Source organism: Pezoporus flaviventris, unplaced genomic scaffold (genome assembly GCF_033815535.1).
Source record: "Pezoporus flaviventris isolate CSIRO_AGI_PZ_B2104156 unplaced genomic scaffold, CSIRO_AGI_Pfla_v1 ptg000031l, whole genome shotgun sequence".
In the NCBI taxonomy this organism is placed as follows: Eukaryota; Metazoa; Chordata; class Aves; order Psittaciformes; family Psittacidae; genus Pezoporus; species Pezoporus flaviventris.
Window position 1 is genome coordinate 22,728,484 of NW_026892579.1, and position 23,112 is coordinate 22,751,595.

At 37.0% G+C, this 23,112-nt stretch overlaps 1 protein-coding gene across 6 annotated transcripts in view; it reads right to left on the reverse strand.

Moving 5' to 3' along the window:
* Positions 1-1,011: 1,011 nt before the first annotated feature.
* The window catches only part of SENP6 (SUMO specific peptidase 6), a 76,758-nt gene continuing 54,657 nt past the window's right edge, over positions 1,012-23,112 (reverse strand). For 3 of the 6 annotated variants that reach the window (XM_061460448.1, XM_061460449.1, XM_061460446.1), the window contains 13 exons: positions 20,998-21,177; positions 17,860-18,086; positions 17,188-17,294; positions 16,978-17,094; positions 15,994-16,116; positions 15,655-15,747; positions 13,075-13,508; positions 10,668-10,771; positions 9,848-9,988; positions 8,720-8,808; positions 6,486-6,554; positions 6,249-6,399; positions 1,012-3,627 (listed from right to left, as the gene is read on the reverse strand). In XM_061460448.1, the coding sequence (XP_061316432.1) occupies positions 3,418-3,627; positions 6,249-6,399; positions 6,486-6,554; positions 8,720-8,808; positions 9,848-9,988; positions 10,668-10,771; positions 13,075-13,508; positions 15,655-15,747; positions 15,994-16,116; positions 16,978-17,094; positions 17,188-17,294; positions 17,860-18,086; positions 20,998-21,177 (2,045 nt within the window). In that variant the 3' untranslated portion in view covers positions 1,012-3,417. The remainder of the gene's footprint in view (positions 3,628-6,248; positions 6,400-6,485; positions 6,555-8,719; positions 8,809-9,847; positions 9,989-10,667; positions 10,772-13,074; positions 13,509-15,654; positions 15,748-15,993; positions 16,117-16,977; positions 17,095-17,187; positions 17,295-17,859; positions 18,087-20,997; positions 21,178-23,112) is intronic. The other 3 variants (XM_061460452.1, XM_061460450.1, XM_061460451.1) reach the window with 2 other exon arrangements.

The window sequence follows — 23,112 nt, forward strand, 5'->3', positions numbered from 1 at the left end:
CACCTCTCATCCTTGTAACCCCAAGAACGTGGACTCTGAGCCCCTTTACAGCAGCTACTTCTGTTCATATATGCTAGACCACAAGTATCATATTATCAATGAAGGGCAGTATAAAGCTTTAACCAGTGAGCAATGAAAATACATTCTATTGAAAAATCTGAGTAAAAAATTACAGTAAATTCGTAAAGAAACTGCTGCAGTTTGTTCATCAGGGAAGTCTAGTAGTTCACTCCAATTTCCAGAGGAATTACATTAAGAGAAATTAAAAATCATGCATGCAATAGCTTCTTGTTCTGTTTTACTCATTTGCTAGGCTATACATGACCAACAAAAAAAGAGGGAAAAACCCCAACAACAGCATGGTTTTCTCATCATGGGGTAGTTTGCTTGATTTTTCAACTCTACTGACTGTTTTGGAAGTTAAGATTCGACCTCAAAAAATCAACATCACAGTTCTTATGTTTGAACTCCCTGGTCTTTACAGAGTGTGTTCAGTTCCTTACGCAAGAAAAACAAGAACGTCACAAGGGACTACTTAGATGTCTCTTCTGCTTTTGCAGCTATCCACCAGAAGTACATGCATTTTTTATGCTACGTGACCTAAAACTTTAATAAGAATTCTTAACTGTTATTCTACCCGACGTGAAAAACAATCCGAAGAGATACATTTAATTAGGCAGCCATCTGATAGCTTACACTGCAGAATGCAGTCACGCTACTCTTAAAGCATCTGTAATCTTAAAAAGCTTATAAAGGAACATACAACTTACACTTGCCTCAGTGCGTGTGTTGCCATATAATTATTAAACAAACACCTCTAGTCCCCCCCCACTAACTTCCACTGAATAAATGTGATTCAGAAAGCTCACTGGTGAAACTCCTTGGTTAAGACTGCAAAACACTGTAGTGTAGCTGACCACTGCATTCAGGACAAATACCTTACAAGCACGCAGCAGTGAGCTTTTTAACTTTTCAGTAAGGTTTTAAATAACTCATTCTTAATTCTGTGCATTTTTTTCTATTAATGTCACATTTTATTAAAAAAATAAATTTCCTATATTTAACATATTAGCTTGCTGTATGTGACTGAAGATTTCGAGACCTTTAACATTAAATGATAATAAATCAAACACTTTCTTCACAGCTTTGAAAAAGTGGAGGGAGGAAGAAGGAGGACAGGAAAGAGGAAGGAAATGCAGGAAGCACCAGGCATTCCTAGCAAGAGAATCTTCTACAGCATCAAATTATGAACTGGCATTACAAATGTTAGAAAAAGTAAAACAAGCTATGATATTGATCAAATCTGGATATATCCCATATAATTAGAACACACCATTGGGAAAGACTAGACTTGGAAGGAATACATTCTATTTGCAATTGTCTCTGCTTGGCATTTCCAAGAAATTCTTTTCCTTCCCTCTCTACAAGCCATAGCTGATTTACTTGCATTTGCATAAACTACTATTCCAGCAAGTCAGTTGCACTAAAGTCAGGTATACCAGAGCCTGTAGGAAAACCACCTGAAACTATTTTATCACAGATTTTCCCCAGCAACAGCAACCATAGTGGATAAATTTGATGGAGGAAACAACTCGGAGGTGTGCACGTCACATATTTAATTTGTAATCCGGAAGATTGCCCCCACATACTTGCAATTAGAAACCCGTGTAGGTGCTATCTCTAACGTAATGTACGTGGTGCTTATATATTATCCACGGGGCCCAGGGTCTATGCAAGAGGAAAGAGATGCAGGAACCAACAACTCCCCTAAATCCCACAGGTTATCTGTACAAAAGCTGAGCAGCCCATGCAATCTATGTGAAATCACTCTGCCTTGGGGAGTGAGCCCCCTTGTAAACAGAGGGTTTCACACAGACAGCTGTCTATGCAGGAATGCCCTGGTAGTAACATCCTTAGCAGCCATGTTTTCAGGGTTTAGTGAGAATGAAAACTCACGGAGAACCTGTATACGGGGTTAGACTTGATCTTGTGCATAAAAATTGGTCTTTGGGGACACGAAGAGTTCAGCTAATGAATTCTCTGCTGCTTCTCTGTGGGAGAAGGGAATGACAAATGATGTTGCCAGCAGGAAAATCAGGAGAGAAAATACTGTCTGCAAGGAGGGGCAGAAGGTCCGTCTTTCTCCCCCCAAGAGATTTCTTCCTGGGGAGAGACAGTTTCTGGTTCCTTTCAAAGATATCTGTATTAGAAGACTGTGTATGTATACCTCCTTGCACAAACCATCTTTTCCTTTCCTCATTTGAATACCAAAGCCTTTCTTTAACAAGGCAAAAAGGCTGTTTGCAGTTTAAGCAACGATGGCATTTCAGATTGTTGTAAAAATCAAAATATGCTGGAAATATCCAAACAAATCCCAACATTAGTCTGATGCTACCTAAAGCCAAGAACAAACAATCAAGCAATGAACACTGGTATTCTGTTGTGTTGTTTTTGGTTTTTTTTTTTGCGTGGATATTACAAAAAATAGTAATCGTACACTTTTTTCTTTTTAAATGTTCATTACTTAGATAAAGCACATATGAATGTAACATTCAGAATCATAACATAGAAAATGTAATGTGGGCAACTTGCTATTCCAAGTACACTTACCAAAATACAACTTTATAATGAAGAAAGTCTCAAAATACACCTGTACAACAATTGGGATCCACAAAATATGATTTAATAGTATCACTCAAGATCACTTCATTGAAATCACTGTTATAATACTGTTTGAATAGTTATCTCTGGTCAAAGAGCATTCTCCCCCTTTCCCTAGCCCATCCCACTGAAGCGAGGGTGGAATTATTTTCATTGCAAGGCGTATCTTTCAAACCCCAAATCTGAAGCAGTCCTATTAACTATTATACTGCCTACACTTAAGATACTGGGAGGATGGGGATCACCCTCTCTGAGGCCATGGTACATTGAGACACCCACATTATTGTTTGTAGCGCAAGCAGAATAATCTTGTAAAGGGCAACTAAATAGGGTCAAAATATGAATTATCTCACTACCAAATAATTTCCTATGTGTTACTTAAGCCTGTGACATTACAACTTTACTGAAAAATAAAAAATTACCCATTTTATCCTATAAATATTTTCTTTATTTGCTTTATGTTTAGAAGTTGCTATTTAAGTTCTATTAACAGAAATACATAACAAAAGCTCCCTAACAAGTGGAAAAAAAGTAATTACAAATGCTGAAAAAGTTGGCCTCATTAACATATGTACAGACTCGCTTACTTAATACACATCTTTGTGGAAATTAAATCATTTTATGACACACATTTATACAAGCATTAAACATTCCCAAGAGACTCTGAGCAGAGAATACGCCAAATCTTTAGTCTGGGCAGACAAAAATGTATGTTTCAGTTTTGATTGTGGAGCAAACATGCAACAGATACAACACTCAGTCTGAGCTGCTGTTGGTAAGTTGTTCTGTTTTTTCCTGCAAAGATCTTTCCATTGAACTTGCGTCCTTTTGTCCCTTCTTTTCCTTGTTCTGCTGTTCCTGCAGCTTCAGAATTATTTTTCGTATTTCTTCTCTTTTGGTTTTCATTCTTGGGCGTGGAAACCAGTCTGTTAAGTTCATTGGTAGCTCAAAACTCAGAATAGGATTCTGAAAAGAAAGGTCATTTGGATATTACAGTAAGAAGTTACAATCTAGAAGACTGGAGAGAACTGTAGCACATTCTTCCTCACCTCATTCTATCAGCATGGAACAAAATTTCTATGATTTGTGTACTCTGTACATGTACAATTAAGGTAAAACCAATCAAGCTATCCAGAGTTGATTAGGAATCAACGGCTAAATTTTCCTATTCTTGTAAATAACCTTTAAGACCATAACCAACTAGTAAAGTCAGTTTAACATTTCACCCTAAAAAGCAAGGTCTGTGAAAAGCCTCTGGCTACCACCAGCCCCTTCTGTACTTGCATTTGGTTTTCTTGCTAGAGGTTATTAATTCAAAGAATTATGAGTTATTATCTATGCCACTTCTGTGACACCGTACAACAATTTCACCCTAAACATACAACAGTTTGTGGAATAGTGTTTTCTCTCAAAGAAATCCCTCTCTTTCTGTATTCCAGTTTATATTGAGTGAATTACATTCACTCACTGAGTTAACACTAACAAGACTACTTGGGGAAAAAAACTAGTGACATTCTGCATGGGAACAAATCAATAAATGCCATAAACTGTACTAGCAGCATCATTTTACCTCCAAACAGAACATTAGCTAAATAAAATGGCAACAAAGTAACCCCTACGTTGAACTGACTTTGCCAATGAAGCTACTTAACACCAGCAGTAAGTAGACTTCGGAAGAATGACACTAAAGATGCAGAAAACCATGGGTAAAACCCATCAAATAGGTCAGACGAAGGAGAAAGAACACGTTAGTGCGGTTAACACAACAGTTTACATTAATCTGAACACGTCCTTGACTGGGGCTTTTTGTTACTGTTCATTGTGGGGAAGAAGAGCAGGGACACGGGGCAGAAGCCAGCTGTGCACCTTGTGCTGGGTTGCCAGGTCTGTCCCCCGGAACTGACAATGCCCGTCCCCGCAAACCCCGGCTGCTGCCGCCGGGGCTCTGCGCTCTGCCGCCGGCTGGGCCCCTCCGCGTACTTGAGGCGGCAGCGCTGCGGCCCCTGGCGGCGGAAGCCGCGCCGCAGCAGCCCTCCTGACCCGGCACCCCCACAAATTGCTGACAGGAAACGGGGGGGGCTCCTTTGGCAGGGCAGAGGTGCCCCACCTGGGCCCGAAGGCAAAGCTGAACAGGCATGGTGTTGAAGGAGCGCTGGCAACTACTTGCTATGACAGCTGACAGGTATACTCCTTGTTACACTGCCTACCCTGTCATGGATTCATGGTTTTAAAAAATCATGATTTTAACCGTTATTACTAAAACCAAGGTATTTAAAATAAATCGACAAACAAGAATAAGATGTGCCTAAATAGTCCACAAACATCAAATTAAGCACCCCTCCCCACATGCTCCCATTCAGTTTGCACAGCTGCTGGAAACAATGAGACTTTGTGCAAGTTTTGAAATACATTAGCAGCTGAACTTACTCGTTCAGTAACAGTACGGCAGTGAAGTACCATGGAGCCAGTATGGCTTTTCCCTCCCCACCAGTGTTAGTGCTGTGAATACCCCATGATCTGCTACCTGACGCATCTAAATGCCATCCCTATGCGCTGACAGGCGATGCTGCTGCATACTGCAAGACCGGACAGGACGAGAGATTCGGCCTGATGTAATTCAGCAATACATTTGCAAGAAGGAAGGGGATGGAAGGGGTTAAGATTATTAAAACCTGGTTGCTCTTCATATCTCCCAAGTACAAAAGAGGAAGGAGGATGGTTCTAATGCTCTCACAGACTCACTGGTAAAGCAAAAGCTTTTGGTTTTGACCTGCACGAACGCACTCTGCTGAAGCCTTTCTGCCCTCATATGAAGTATGAACATGGGGAGGGTGGAGGAACAGAGAAGAAACAGACACTTCCCCAGGAAAGGTTCAGTAACAGGACAGTTTAGTGGTCTCAAGAACCATGGACTTAAACAGTTTGTGTCCAATACAGGCAACACCTCACTTGACTGTCACTTCTCCTTCCCCTAGACCTGACGGTGTCAACACCTCCACCACTTGTGAAAGATCGAGACAGTTAAAGTCATTGTTTAACCAAATTCTCCAGTGGATTAAAGATCTGACATTTAGCTGTAATGATTCCATTTGCATGTTTTCTTGCAAGTTAAAGAAAAACTACTTGTATCATATTAATGAACTGACTCAGAATTACGGTTCTTAGGGAGAAAAGAACCAGCTTTTTGTCCTGCATCTTTAGGTTAGATTTAGAACTCAAATTTGAACTCGGGTTCTTACTGGGTTATTTTAAAGACTATGGACAGTAAGAACACAAACAAAAGACTCTATATGTATTTTCTTATTCTCTTAGAAAAAAAGCCTATTTCAAATTGGCTTCCAATTGCTGATACATATATAAAACTAAAAAGGATAATCAGTTTATTTCCCCAAAAATATTATGTATGTTCATGTATACACTAGTGTATAATGCATAATCTAATAAATAGCTATAACAGCTACACTAGGAGCCTTTTATAGCTGTTATAATTTAGTAGTTCACCACCGATTGCTGCTGGATACCAACAAAACAAAACAATCCAGAAAACCCACCCCCAACAGTTATACAAACAGGGATACATCACATACCTCAAAAAAGCTCTCCACATACTGCAGTATGTACACCCCACAGTCACTGAAATTGTTTTGTTGTGGCACTTTTGGGTTGGAACCTTTCATGACATCTTTGGAAAAACTTCTTTTGTTGCCTTTTCTGACTTCCCATTCCACCTCTAAATATCTATGATAAAAGACCATGCCAATCAAAACTCTCTTCTTGAAGAATTTTGCAGAAAACCAACCCCCAAACCCAGACATGAAACTTACTCCCGTAGTATTTTCACAACATTTGACCGGGAAGGCCCTCTCAGGGAGTCCATAAGCAAAATGCAGGGCCTAAGAGAGAACACAACTTTTAAGTACACGGTATTTTACAGCAGTTTGGAAAGCACAATGTTACACAACTAGCTATGAAACAGTGGGGTGACCTTGAACAAAAGTAGGTCAATACTATAAAGTTTCACCAGCACTGCTATAATCCCCTAACTGGGATAGCTAAATGTAAGACTGTCTAGATTCAACCATACACTGAGCATACTGTCAGACTGAAAGCATACGTTACAGGCAAAAACTAGTTGCTTAAAACCCTCTGAGATGTCTAGTACTCTTCTAGATGCACAAGGTATCTGGGACACTGGCAAGAGACTAGAAAGTAAGTGCTAGAACCCAAAAACATCCTTCTGGAGTAGCAGCTGGAGGGCAGATGGGGCAGTCTGTAGCACCTAAGATGGCACTAGGTGTTGCACGTTTAAGAAATTATTCCAGCCAATGAATCAGAAATCTACCTGGTAGTTATGCACAAAACACACATGTACTCCATTTGAAAAACTTTCAAAAATAACATATCCATAAACAAACATTTTCTAGACTACCAAGTTTGCCTGAAGACTTCTGTCCACTACAGATGCTTACATCCTGTCCCTTGACCTAGAGGACACCACCTCTGCAGCAGCTATAAACAGAACAGTCATATCAGCTGCCTTATATGGCACAGCTGGATTTATACATCAAAGCTAACTCATACCAGAGTTCAGAATCTCAGCATTAGGTGCAAGATGTATTTTGAGGGATAAATAGGATGTAAATCAATTTTCACAAAGCTCTGCTTTCTCCTTTCTAATACACATACATTCAGACAAGGTATCCTTTACAGAAACTGCAAACTAGTAATGCAGATAAAATATCTGCATGCATTTATGTCTAGGTTTGTTTGCATTTATAAATTCATTTACATGTATTCAATTTTTTAGGCATAAGCATATAATCACTTGAATAACATTTGCCTTTACTTGTACTTGTTTTAATTGCTTATTTAAAAAAAATATATTATTTACATAGGCAATGCTTTTTTAAAATGATCAATCCAGTACTTTGGGGGAAGGAAGTTGTTACATAGTAAAGCATTTAAGTGCTCTTAATCACTTTTGATACTTAAGTGCCAAATATCTTATGAAATTCCATGTTTGGATTAAAATACTGTCTGGGGGAAGTATTATGTACGGATAATCTATCAACAGAATGGGACAAATTTAGCCAAGCTATAATCAGCAGCTCATAAATATTCTTAAAACTCACAACACAGATGTATTTTTATCCCCTCATAAAAATGCATTAACAGTAAGTCATACACATTCCATACCATGTATAAATATGTAATTTTATTCTTATGGTGCACTGTAAGCACGCATTGTGAAAGCCTTTCTCTTTCTAGTTACCCTTACACACACAAAGAAGAAAATGGATAAATAAATTGTGAAAAAATACAAAGGAGACAGTCAGACAGCAGTACGAGTAACAGTATTTCAGGATATGGAATCATGTATTTCTGTCACACCAAAATGCAAGCAACTGCAGCCAATGATTATGAAGAAATAGTTTCTGGGTTTCAAACATAAAAAGTAAAAAAAAGGGTTTCAAGTCCAAAACAGTTAAAAAGGTAAAAAAAAAAAAAAAAAAGTAACTGAATTTAGTACTGTGGAACAATCTTATTAGAAAAAAAAATTAATTCTACAGACAGAAACAATAAACAGCTAGAACACATTTTGATAGGAAATGGGGGTGGTTAAAAATTATTTCTGTTTTCCTGTACTCATTTTGAGTACTGACTAAGGTTTTCTTCAGCATTAAGTTAGTTAAGACATCAATCTGCTTTTTGATACAGAAAGCTACATTTGAATATGCTTCTGCACCTTCTTTTTGTAGGTATCTACATGCAAGCTATCGAAGAACAGCCTTATTTGAAGAAACAATTTTCACCTGCCTTGAAGCAGTAGAAGCTTAACAGAAACCCCGAATGCCTCCATACCAGTAGCAGTTTCATTCACTAAATTTTCTGCTCACTGAAGATGATACTACTAAGTATAAAATTCTCTCTCAAACACTAATAACATGCTGATTAAAGTGTTTGAACACTGATGTGTGACCATTTCCCATAATTACCATCTTTGACAATTTCATAAACTTTTATATGAAATCTCCATTTTAATGGTTTTAATACTTACTGTTTGCAGATGGTAGGCTTCAGGTGCCATTGTCCCATTTCTGAATTGCAGTTATCATCCAGAAGGCCACCATCGTCACTACTGTCTTCCTACAGAAGGAACATGTTTTACAGGTGTTTAAAAGCTAGTACTGTTTTTCAAACGGATGCAAACGAAATTATTGCTATACTTACCATTCTTATTCAAGACCAATAACACAAATTTAATAAAGTGGTAGCTTTAATCTGAAACCATTCATAGTTTGTAAAGGTTGCATTACTAACTTTTAGGCACATGGTTTCTCAAATCCTTGCTGGAATAACACAGAGTGAATGGTGCTATTTATTTAACAACCACTGAAACTAGAAAAAAAACTGCAACTGACATTTTCAAATCATTGCTGGCTTAAAAGAGATGCATCTCCATTATTCAGTTATAATCCAAATTATACTTTCCCCTGCCAATGACTACTAGGAACCTGCTTGGCAGTTTTATGTACATTACATTCTAGAAGAAAGGAGACAAAATCTGCAACGAACTCAGAATTAAAATCTGATCTGTACTCCAGAATGAACCAACTTGGTTTTCAGGGTGAGGGAAATTAAACCACTGTGAAATTATATATCATGGGTTGCAAAAACAGTCATGCCACAAACCTGGGAATATCCTTGACCTTTCAATTTCAATATTGATTGCTATGAAGGATATAGAAGTTATATAAACAAAGCCAGTAAGTCATTGTATCTAAAAGTATCCCAATGATCCATAGTTTCTTTCCCTTCTATTTTCACTATTACTCCTGCAGACCATTGTGTTACAGGGAATAAGATGCTTTCCAAAAATGGGAACAGCTGCATCAGCATAATTTGCGACATTTTTGGTGAGAATTGTGTACACATACTAACATGAAGGATCCTACAACTGAAATCCTCATGCTATGCCATGAAGATGTTCTCCTATTAGAAACTGCTGCCCATTCAGGGAACTCTAATTGCTACAGAATAGACAGAAAGGCACTTCCATCAGGTGAGAACCACAGAATGTTCAGGCAAGTGGCATGACAGAAGAGGTGGGTGGAGTCTGTATGAAAAACATCTTCAGATTTCAACATGAACTGGAGCTTTTATGTGTGTGCAGACATATACATACTATTTGGAAGCCATTACAAATAGCTGCAGACTTTGGAAAATATTTTTTTGTTCTGGACTCAAAGGTGAAAACCAGGTAATTCCTAGACAGTGTATCTGATAGTCTCCGATTCTTTATTTTGGACAACTTGGAGTCATACACCTGGAACATGAACAGGAAGGCCAATTAGGAGGAATAAATGTGTAACTCCTAGCTTGCTCACGTTGAACTTACACTGTAGAAGCAACAGGGCTGTGGCATAATACCCTCAAACCCCGTAGTGAACCAGTAAAGGGCATTTTAATGATCAGTTGTTCCACAGGTCTAAAACTTCTTCCAATCTGAATAAGAACACTACTTGATTACAAATCCATGCTGTTTAAATTTGATTAGAAGCATCAATGAAACAAAACAGCAAAGTAGCACCTACTTATAAAGGTGTCTGTTTATGTCCAGGAAATAGCAGCTGAAAGAAGAGTAACTTGTTCTTGGGTCTGGTAGGTAAACATGGGAGTGGAAGAGACGAAAGGTAGGAATGTGTTGACTTTCAGAGTTTCCACTAAAATCATTGTCTAATGTTGTCACTATGTAAAAGACTCACAAAATATTAAATGTGGGATTAGTACAGCAGTTTCCTACTATACAAGTTTAATGAATGAATGTACAATCCTTTCCTGCCAGCTAATTTGCAAACTGTCTATGCAGCCAGTGCTTTGGATTTGACACTTGTAAAGATAACTAGTTTTAGACACATTTACAATGTGGACACAGCTTTAAGCTGCCCATTCAAACTACAAACCAACAATTTACATTTCCAAAATAAAATTGCTGAATTCTTTACCTGATTATCTTGGTCTTCAGAAAAATCTATAAGCTCATCTTCATTTAGTTTACTGCCATCAGCTGAATCTTCACTATAGTTTAGCCTGATTTTGTGCAATCCATCTGTATCAATCACAGATAGCAGTATATTTAATCAAATACTATGTCATCATTGAAGACCAAACTCATGTTCAATACCTAAGATTTCTCCAGGATTGCTCACAATAACTGTGATAATGCTGACATATAATATTTTATTCATGCATATGAACAGAAGTGAAAAGTTTCTTCAAAGTAACACAGCAGAAACTGTTCCTTATTCTGTGAAATGAGTAAAAATATTCTAAAGACAGACTAAGAACTATCATGAAATTACCCTGTAGTTCCATGAAGCCTGTAAAACAGTATAAAAAGCTACTGACATCAAAAGCGGCAGTCTCATTTGGATCCTCATATAAGCACTTATTCCCATTCCTTCTTTCCCATGGTTCTTCCATGACATCAAACATACCCACACACAATAGACCACACTGAGAAAGACAGTCACAAGCTTATTTTTTACTTGAATCATTTCCTTGATCAGATTCACTGTGCAGTGATGTGAAGACTTGTGCTGGTAAGAGGAAAAGGCAGCTTGAGAATGCACTGCCAGGGAGGGTAGAATGCAGGATCAGCTCTCCTGAGAGCAGCAGCTTAGAAATGTTTGTGAAACTTCACTGTTTGCTACATAAAAAAAGTGTCTGTAAATTCACTCCCTATTCTCTCTACATATTTAGTCACCTGGGAAACTGCAGCAGAAGATATAAAGATTATTGAATGTTACAGCTATACCTGTGAAAGAAGCAGATACATAAGGCTACAGGCTCACTAGTCTTAGTATACTACCATGCAAAATTTCAGAACAGATTTTTGAGGCGAAAAATTGAAAAATATGTGGAAATAAGTGAAAAATAACTCATGCCAGCAAACCCCAAAATCTTAGTAAGAAAACTTTTCTTAAAGGGCTCTATAATATAGCTAAACAATCACTAAAATAAAAAGTGTTGGTTAGTGTCACTGGAGGATATATTTCTTATTAAGGAAGAAAACCAGGATTTCTGTAAGAACAGTAAATAGGGCAATGAATTAGCTAATGGAAAAAATGGCAAAGACCTGCTTTTGAAAATGCTTCAACAGAGAACTTAAACACTTTGGAAAGAGGTTGCCAGTGGAATTCCACAGGGACAAACTTGGGAATTAGCCTTACTCCGTATCTTTGAAAAGACCTTAGCAGAAGAAATAGGCCATACACTAATGTGACTTAGGACTACTCAACTGGACAGCCACTCTGTCTGCTTTAGCACAGGAAAAGGTGGCCTCTTGGCCACTGACTATACTATCAAAGAGGCATCTGCTACCTTTGAGATACCCTAGGGTATCAAGGACATACCTATAGGTTTGGCAGGGTCAAGAATCAAAACCCACACCCTTCTGGAGCAACAGCTGAAGGCTGGGCAGAAAACCCAAGGCTTATATCCCCATCTTCCATTTGACTGAAATGAAAGTTTAAGATGCCCATCTAAACTTAGATGCCTAAACATTTATTAGTGTCAGTCTCAAACTGAATCTCACCCTTAAACCATAACAGTGACCTATACAAATGTCTACATTAATAAAAGGGTACACCATCTGCAATAGTTGAGCAAAGCAGTCCCAGTGGTTTAGTTGGTAACTGAACGACCATCAGCCACCAATACAATCTCTATCTGAATAGGATCCAAACCTTGCAGCAAACAGAGAAAACAATCTTTTCCTATTTCCTTCATCTGCCTTTAAAAGTACGTTAGCTCACTTTGGTACAAATGCTGCTCAAGAGCGCTGAAATCAGCCTCCAAAGCAGTAATGCATGAAGAAAGCCTCTCTAAATGTAACATGGAGGTCATGTAAGTGATTTTTTTTATTTTTCTTTTTACTCTTTTTACATACCTGCTCTAAGGGCATTAAAGAACCTAATGGTGTTGAAGCAAAACCTCAAATGCTGGAACACACTGTAAGCAAGGTTGCTGAAGCAATCTTAATTCAACTACTCCATGCACATACATTATGGGGATCCACAGTCAACTACTTTCCTTTCCTTAACAATTACAGCCTTAAGTGATGCAAAGTGGTCTACAAAATCATTTGTGTGAAAAAAGGTCACACAACTGAAAACTTAATCTGATTTAGGAAAACAGTTTTTCATCTCCAGCCTTTTGCCATGGAAGTTATGTCAACAACCACAAAACCGCTTAATACACAATGGCTATAAATTACTTATATTGCAAGCACTCGAATCTCAGCACATACTGAACTTTCAAAGTACGAAGTTTACACAAACATAGAAGTGGTGGCAGATGTGAAATCTCAATTTTTTTAATTAAAATGTGCATATTTTTACAATTACATACCCATAGATTGGCTAGCAGTTGTGAATTCACCCTGTATACCATTCGCGTCCAGAGTCCTATGGTCTAGTTTATGGCATGCTGATTCCACAGTGTTAGGTTCTTCCACATCACTGTCTATTTGATTTATTTTTTTGAAAGCACTTTTTCCCCTACAAGGACTTCTTCTACAACATGAAGACTCACTGTCCTCTGTTTCAGTGTTTGGGTCAATTAAAGCTGTATTAAACTTTTTGGTCAACATCTTCTTTGCCGTGGACTTGGAAGGTGAGTTTTGTGCATCTAATTCATTTGGCGAAGGAGATGGTGTGTTGCTCTCTCCATCTGAAGACGGAGATTTTAGCTGTGTTGCAGCATTTTCATGATAGTGGGGATTTGGTTCATATTTGGGTTTTTCTAAACCAGGAAAACAGATGACAGCCAAAAACCAGTGGGCACTGAAAAGGAAAAAATACATTAAAAAATAATTAATACATTAATGCTCATGGTTAAATCTGGAGTCTGTAATAAATAAACAAAATACTGAGTGTCCCCTATGTGCACACACACACAAAACACCAAACCTCCCATAGTTATCAAGGGTAGATTGTAATAGCTGTTCACTTTTCTGGGCAGGTTTTACTCAAGCCTTCAGAAACTTCTCTAAAGGTAAGATCATTCCTTTCAATCAGTCACCAACTCATTAATATGATGCAGTTAGTTTATTTCAATTTGCTCATACTATTTGCATTCTTTTCCTTCTTTTAATTAAAGCTTATTTCATCTTTAACATTATCACTGCATGAGACAGAGATTGTAGAGTTCATGTTTTATGGCTCTATAAAGTTTTCTGGTAGTTCAGCACTAGCAACAGTAGTCAGATCTAATGGAATTGCCCATATTCTTTTGCCTATGAGATCTTCCAATTGTATATGACAATTTTTTAAAGAAATCTTGTCAACAGTGAACTAAAAAGGGGAAAAAAGAGTATTTGTAATAGCATCACCACAACTCTGTTGTCCTCCCTTTGTTGTGCCTTTGAGTGACCCTTTCAAAGAACTGACGTTCTAACCCTTTCAGGACCAAAACCAGTAGTTTTTCCCCCAAAACAAAGTAAGTTTTGCTCCAGTTTCCTTTTTATCTCCTATTCCCTCTTCAGACTTCACTGACTTGCCACTCCATTAGAAATGGAGCAGTAGCAAATTCAGGGACTGAGGCACTGCAAATAGATACTGACTGACCCGATTTAGAAATTTTCTGAAGGTTTTCTGATTCCCTATAGATTCCCTACAGCAAATAGCAAAACACAACCTCACTATGTATTATGCAGGTGGTTTAGGAAAAAAAAGAAAAACAGTATTTAAAAATGCATGTCTAACAGACATTAAAATTAGACAATTACAAAGCTTCAATTCTATTGAAATTCAAAGGCAGTTAAAGTGGCCTCTGAAAGCAGAATATGAAGTATGCAACAAGCTTTAAAGCAACAAAAATTTAGGTGACAGACACCTCAAAATTATCGCACTTAAAGCTTCGGAGGAGAGGGATGACAAGGATGAAGCCGGCAGTGGACAGGGAGAATTATCTTACAACTGAGTCATTTTTACCACCTAAGGGCTGGCTGACTTCCCATGGCTATACAGAGGTCATAGCATCTCAAAATCCAAAGTCCATACTTGTAAACAGCTTTCTAAAGGACTTACTTTCAACTTTACAACAGATCTCTGGTCACTTATCTCATAACTGCCTCTCTACAGCTAGCCTCAGAATTCAGATAGGGAGGAGAAATTTTCCTCCCACTGCACAATGGCATAGTATCTAGACACATTTCATTGAAGACAGTCTAATTTAAAAAAACCCAAACTTCTTTGAATTACTGAAAGACCTGTTAGGCATGCCTATGATATGTCAGCTACAATTCTCTTGTCTCTCCGTCCTTTACTCATGTTTTTATTGTATATATTTTAAATGCAGCAGTTTAACATTCCTAAATATTAAGGACAGCTTAGATTCTATTCATGAAACATGGAAATGTGTTTGTGACAACTTGCTCTGATCTTAAAGAAAGCAAACACCATTAAAACTCCTTAACAACTATTAGAATGCTATCTGTCTGCTTCCTGACCCAAGAAACTTATCAGGACAAATGGATATAAAGAAAAAGAATAAAGCTCTAAATATAGGGCAGTAGAATTTTCAATTGCATTTTCTTCCAATATAGGTTTCATATAACTAAGGAATGATTTCACGTAAACCATACAGATCTCATCAGAACAAAAAGTAAGAGCTAAAAAAGGTAAATCCAAAAATTATCAGCAATAACTGCTTAGAAGAATGAACTTCAGAGAACAAGGTAAAACTGATTCTCTGAACTGGTTCAGAAGAAGTACTCAGAAAAGTTCATTTTTTCTCAGTCTTTATTCTGTCTGATACTTCTTAGACTACAACAATGAACTTAAAGGTTCATAACTGTTTTTTTTAATCACCTGGAAAAGTATGTTTATTCTCTTAATTTTTAGTTTCAATTCACACTATTACTTTCAGTTTCAGAATGAGGAGGGCTTAAACCGTTACTGACTGTGACAGAAAAGTTCATTTACTTACGCTTCATTAAGGGGAACAAAAATGAAATCTTTCTCAAAAATGTCAACATGTCGTGTCCATGTTTTTACTCGCCCATGTCGTTTTTGTTGTATTCTGCAAGAAAACACATGATTTGTAGGCTGGCTTATTTTAAGTGAAAGACTACTTTTCCAGATATTTTCACCTTAACAGCTTCTTAAGATTTTCATTTATTTTATGTCTGTTATAGGTCTGGATGCTTCCTAGAGTTCTGTTGGTAGCACAATATTGTCTGTAAGGATTTTACCTCTGTAAAGCACCTCTTCTTGTAGTCTTCCCTCTACTTAGCTCTTAGTTAAACTGACTTATCAACAGACTTACGAAAGGTTTGAAGTTTCATGAATATTTCTCCTTTCCCTTTGATTAAGGCGTTTATAGAAGAAAGAACTGAACACATGTATTCTATCAGCATCTTCTTTTTTCAGTTTTTCAAGTACCAAATATCTAGTTAGTAAAAATAAAAAAGCAAAAGAAAAAAAATCATGGAGGTGAATTCCATCAAAGTATTCTCCCAAAAGTAAAAAGGACTTCCAACAGTGCTACCTCCCCACCACACTGTTACAGCCTTTCACAAAAGAGACAAAAGAGTATTAGAGCTAACTAACCACAGGAATTAATTAAGGCAAAATCTGTTCCAAATATTTCAAGATATTAAGTTCTCTGTTCAATCAAATTGTTTTGCTGCTGTTGTATTTGTTTTTAGATCATGGCAGCAAGATAAATTTTCAATGAATATATTACATAAAGAATACTTATAAAATCTAGGAAAGATTCATAGTCTGTAACAGCCACTAAATCTCCAAACACTCCCAGAGTGATGCACTGAACTTCTTTTTACTTCTAAAATATTTTAGTAGACTGAAAATTATACGCATGTGCTTTATGTGTAGCATAAACACAGCTGCGCATAACAACATAATATACTTCTAGTAGCTGCAGCATCAGTGACACAAAAAAAAATGTATGTATTATGTTAATCAGAACAAATGAAATTCCACGAAATACAAATACTCAGGAAAAAAAACAAGTGAACTTAAAAAATGCCTTTTTTTCTTTTTTTTTCAGTTAAAATTCCTTTTCAGATGCTAAGAAATTTTAAAGAACCTTTCTTCCAAGTGAGAACAATGTCACTGTCAAGCAGGATAGCAGAGGAATCAAAATTTCTAGCAAAGATACAAAACAACCTTTTAAATTAGAGCTATATATACTTGGAGACCAAGTATTATCAATTGACTTATGAATTTTTAGTGTAGAAATTTTTCAGGTTTCAAAGACAAGAAAAAAATTATTTGAAATAAAACTTACTTTAAATAAAAATCAATAATAACATCATTTAAAAACTCTCCTTCATTTAGACAATGGAGGTCTTCATTGGTCACAGAAATACCACCTTTAGCTGGAGGAGGTGGATAAACTATCAACCTGAAAAGAAAAAAACAAAATATAATCAATAATAAGTATGACAGGCTGAAAAAAAACTCAGAGAATCAATACAGGGAAAGATAAACATCTTACTTTTCAATAGGACCAATAAATACTGTATGTGGTTCTCCAATTTCTTCATCATCATCAAAATATGGTAACTGTTTATTTCGCTGCTGCATTTTGGATTCAGAAGCAACCTTAACAGAATAAAGTGAAAATCAATTTGCACAGTGTGCTCAAATTTACGAAAAAGGTAGTAAAGCTTTAAGAAGTCCAGCAGCGTAATACCCACTGCTTTTGTGAAGACTTCAAGTGTTTGTTGTTTTTTTTCCTTTCCTACTTAATTTCTTACATTTAGGTCTGTTCTTATTTCTTGCAGAGTCACAAATCTTTCAAATTCTTTAAGAGGAAGTTTTGTTTAAAGAAAGCACTGATTAAATTTAACTACAACATTGCAACTTAATTTCTTGTTTAAAATATTACCATTCTACCAGTAGATTAATTTGGAAACATTATAGTAAAGATTTCTCATCTCTTCGTAATTTTAAATTGCAACACTTCTTGTGGACCACACTAAAAAGTATTGTGAATGCACAGAGTATTTACCATAGTTTCATAACCCACCATGATGCAGTCTGAGAATCCTCATATAAAAGCCAGCAGAAATTGTTGATAATTTTGGGGTGCTCTGGGGACTAGCACACTAACTTTAGTGTATTTGTAACCCAAATAATATAATGACTTTGACAAAAATATAATTACATTTTTTATTTTGTTTTCTCTGTGAGATGGGCTTCCTTTGGAATTGTCTTCCAAGCACTTGGTAAAAGCAACAAGCCTGCCATTGGCCTCTTCAAAGGAAATTTTCACAAAGAAGTCAGAAATATTATTTCTAATACCAATGTCAGTAATAATTTTTTCAAATATTGAATTTGCATGAGGATCAAGACCAGTTTCAAAAATCAAAATTATATACTGTTCTTCTTGACCTACAAAAAAGCAGAGAAAATTATCATTTAGGAAAAAAATACGTTGCAAGAATGAACAGATTTCAAAGGCTCATGTGCCAACACCCACATACACTGTTGACAATATATGCAAGCAGTAATACCGATAGAAGAATTAACTATGAAGCCCTTCTACCTACATTTTCTCTTTATTCTTTATTTAATGTTATCTTATTTTTTCTTATTATAGTTCTACTGTTTTTCTATAATCCTACTGTTTCAATACAATTCCAGAAATTATGTATTCAGCATAATTTCCTCTCTATATACAGAAACACCATGCCCTAATTTCTCCCAGGTCAATGCTAAAAAGTCTAGAGCAGCTCTCTCTCTCAAAAAAAACAAACCAAAAAACAATCCATTTGTGACTGATATCTATCCATCTGTGGAAATTTATTAGAAAAGGAGAACTGTATAAAGAATGCAGAGGGGCTTTCATGGTCTGGCATTCATTTACTTAACCCCTTCAATGTCTACATGTTATTTATTTTAAAATATTTCTGCCTGGTTATCTCCTACTTTCAAATAGATGCGATTACAAAAGGGAAAGAAAAAAGGGAGAACTAAGACAACATATGCTAAATAAAACAAAAGCAGCATATGAGACCCCATGATTCAGGTAGATTCATGGTCTGCCTTGATCCTAGAAGGTGACATTATTGCCTTTTGAAAATCTTACATATTAAAGTCACAGCATATAAGCCCAGAGGTCCCTAGCCTTTTAGGTAACACAGTCTACAAGAATCATTTTTACATGTATATACAGCACTGACATCTACATGTCAGGTGTTTCAGACAATAGAGTTTGTGAGAAACGCTGACAGATTGAAAGAGATACTGCTTTAACTTGGGGCAGCTAGCAAGTAGGACACAAAACTTAAAACCACTGCTTAGAGACTAAATGGAATAGAATACTGAGGAGGGGAAAAAAAGTACATTTTTGAGATGACTGTTTCCAGACTTAAATGGGAAAATAAGCATGACGTTTTTTGAAAAAGTGCATATAAACCAGGTAACGCATATTAGAGGCATCAAGTTCTAATAAAACTACTCTTACTGATTCTAGGCACATGTTTTGGTTACAGAAGTACGAAAACCTGTAATGGAAATTTCATGAAAGAAAGTTCTTTTTCTCTGATCAGATTTCTGTTACCATAGAAACAGAAATCTCTTAAGGATCTCAAATCCACTAGCAACCAGTTTCATTTCTAAGAAGTACGCATCTGAAGAAAGAAAGGAATTGAAAATGTCACAGTAATCAAAATCTTCATCTCCTTAAACAGGTAAAGTGATCTCACCACCTAGAAGAGCAAAGCCCTTCTTTCAGGTCCTGTAACAAACAATCAAAAACCTCTCTGCCTGTGGTGAACATTCTGTGAGCAGAATACCATATTCTCTCATGCTTACTCTTGGTAGCGCTAATAAATCTGGCATTTTTTTTTGGTACAGTGGCTTCAACAGGTCACAGTATCCCTTTACCAAAAATTGGAGAATGTGCGTCAGATTAATCAGCTATTGTGTAAATATCACCTATTCACACAATCTGAAAAATAAACAAGCAGTAAATTGCACTAGGAGGATTTAGACAGACACAGGAACAGGATTCAGGCTGCAAACCCCAGTCTCACATAGCTGGCTAACTTTTTCTGTAAGACAAGAGTTTCAGACATATGCATAACCATTTCCTTTTGGTTATTTTTAACTCAGCACGCTAACTGTCCCATAAAGTAATTCTTCAGTAGCGTATTTCCCAATTCACCACCTATAGAATTTAGGTGGATAACTGGGTTTAGAGAGGTCCTATTTTGGGAACACAAACACAATTGCTTACACAGCTATGGATTCAGGCTTACAGTAATTTCACTGCTCACAAAGCAAATCGCAACAGTCTTACCACAAAGTACTCCTAAGCATCAAGTACAATAAAGCAGTTGGGTATAAAACTAGCTCAGCGCCACAGTCTCAGAGGAAAAAGCTAGGGAGAGAAAGGCTGAGAGACATGAAGGAAGGATTTCTCTACCCAGACAACTCAGGAGGCTTTTTTCACTTGTGAACACCTGTGTTCACTTGGGGTCTAATGCCTACTCCCAGGGTTGTCTCTAGCTTCCCAGCATGCTCTCTAATTACTTTGTAATTATAATACTCCTTACAGCTCATACTTTTTATGGGAAGTGGATGAGCTTATTAAAATAGTATTATGTCTTGGAAGCACACAATTCTGAGATTGTTGAAAGCATTCTTCTTCCATTTGAATGCAACATGTATCTATGAAGCTGAGTGCAAGTATAAATAACCACAAAATTTAACCTAAAGAAAAGCCTATTTAAGGGGAAGAGGACTATGCTAATTTAGAAAAAAATAGTGCACATATTAAGATGCTAGACCCTTGAGGAAAACTATGTTGAAATTAATGTTAAGATTCCTGAAGACAATCTACTTAGTTTCCAGGCAGGCATTAGTCTACATCACAAAATCACTACAAGTATATGGGGAAAAACAACAAATCAACTCACGCAGCCTCTACTTAAACTCAGGCCTGTAAGCAGAATAGCACAGAAAGCAGATGGAAGTATAACCCAAAACTGTCCTATAAACATAAAGGCCCAAAAGCTAAAGAGACTTGCTTTCACATTCAGTACAAATATTAGTGGAAAAAAAGCCATACTAAACCGACTTAACTGTTGTAACTAGCACATGTCTGGGCAGACAAGAAGACTACAGTTTTGCCAAGCTGTTCTGAACTGTACTCATCAGCCTGGGAAGGTGATAGTCTGGGAAAACATGACACCTGCCCCTGCCAATGATGTCAATTTTAGTGTTTTGTTCACTGTCATGATGTAAAACATTAAAAGGCAATTTAAAGAAAACAGTAGACTAAAATTATTTTACTTACTGTCTCCTTTACATTCGTACCAGACATTATCTTTACTCATTTTCAGTTGTTCTCTCAGGCTACTACAGGTTGATGGTACTGTTTGTAAGAAAACTACTGGTAATTTTCGTACACTACACCATTCACATTTGGTAAGTTCTGAAGTTTTCAGGTTAATTTCTCGGATATCACTTTCTGACTCTAGAAGAAAATAATGACATATTAAATTATAGTAAAAATAGATAGGTTTGCTTTGCAATTTCTCCTCTGATTTTAACAAGGAACCAGTATGTGCTCATTAACTTTATAAAAAGTGTTCTAATATATGAAATTAACCCATATTCAAGAAGCGATGCCTGTTAATACCTTAAAAGACAGACTGAACTCCTCCACTCTCACCTGTCAGGAAAGTAATCAGAAACAAAGTGTTTTCTTCTCACAAACTTTAATCCAGTTTTAATTCCACAGAAAAAAACATGATTTCCAGTGATTTAAATTCACAACTATCGCTGTGTTTGTTTTGTAGTTTGTAAAGTTTGTAAAACTTTCTTTGTAGACTTACCTTTGATCAAGCTCCCTTATCAAAAATAACTTCAAAATTAAAAGAATGATGAACGAACATTAGAAAAATGATTAATGGTAATCAGTTAAAGCTTTATTTAGTGGCAGCCTCCACCACAGAGGCTATATAGGAGCCATACCATCAACAGGATAGAAAACAGGAGCCAACATAAAGTCCTTCTAATTAAAAAAAAAAAAAAAAAAAAAAAAAAAAAAAAAAAAATCAATGCAACATGTCTGCCTTCTCCTCCTTTCCCTGTAAAAGGCAAGAGACACTGTAGGGAATTCCTGAAAATACTTAGGCTTTTATTCAGTTAAATTTGTAAATGTATCTTGGTCAGACAGAAGGCGAGTGAAAATTAGTAGAACTAGTACCACCCAATCTGCATCACCCTGAGCATAACTGCAGAAAACCATACGATAATAAATAAATAAATAAATGTCTATACTCTACATCCTCCCTTCTGTTGGCTACTGAATTCACCCGTGGCTCCCATAAAAGGAGTCTGCTGCTTGTACAGCCAAGGAAAATAGTTAAACAGTTACCATAAGCAAGTATTCACTGGCTGCAGACTGGAAGTGGCGGCCACCAGGGCTTCTGCACAGCAAAGCAGCCCTCCTTTCTTCTAAACCTCAAATACCTCTGGTCCCACTAACTGGGGAAGAAGCAGCCCAGCTCTAAGTCAGGCTGCAGCAACAGCATACTCCCTTCAAACCCACTGGGCAGCAGAAATATGGTACATTATCTAACTAGCCCGTCTCCTTGCCCTGATTTCTCCTTTCTCTCCTTAAGGACTTATATAAGAGAGAACGAAGTTAGTAACTAAATGAAAATCCATAGATGGTAATTCATTTATGGGTCTTTCTTTCCCTCTTTTTTGTTTAAAACAAAAAAACAAAATAGTTTTCCAAAGCTAGGCTGTAATACCTCAGCATGTACCATAATACTTCAATTTTCAATCAGAGAATACCAGGTTGGAAGGGACCTCAAGTATCATCTGCTCAGACCTTTCTTGGCAACAACAGTGTAGACTACATGGCTGAGCACTCCGTCCAGCTGAATCTTAAAAGTGTTCAAAGTTGAGGAATCCACCACTTCCCTGTGGAGATTATTCCAATGGCTGATTGTACTCATTGTGAAAATTCTTCCTCTCGTGTCCAGTCAGAATCTCTCTGGGAGTAACTTGTGCCATTACCCCATGTCTTTTCCATGTGACTCCTTGTAAAAAGGAAGTTCCATCTTCTTTGTACCAACCCTTCACTGGAACACAGTGATAAGATCTCCTCTGAGACTATTTAGGATGAACAAACCCAGGTCTCTCAGCCTTTCCTCACATGCCAGGCTTCCCATCCTTTGATCATCTTTGTGGCCCTTCTCTGGACCCTCTCCAGCTTCTCCACATTTTTTTTGTGTAGTGGGGACCAAAACTGAACACAGTGTTCCAGGTGTGGCCTGAAAAGCACTATGTAGAGTTGGATAATAATATCTTTATCTCTGCTGGTGATGCACCTGTTGAGGCAACCCAGCATCCTGATACAGCTGCATCCTGTTTACTCATATGGAGCTTGCTGTCT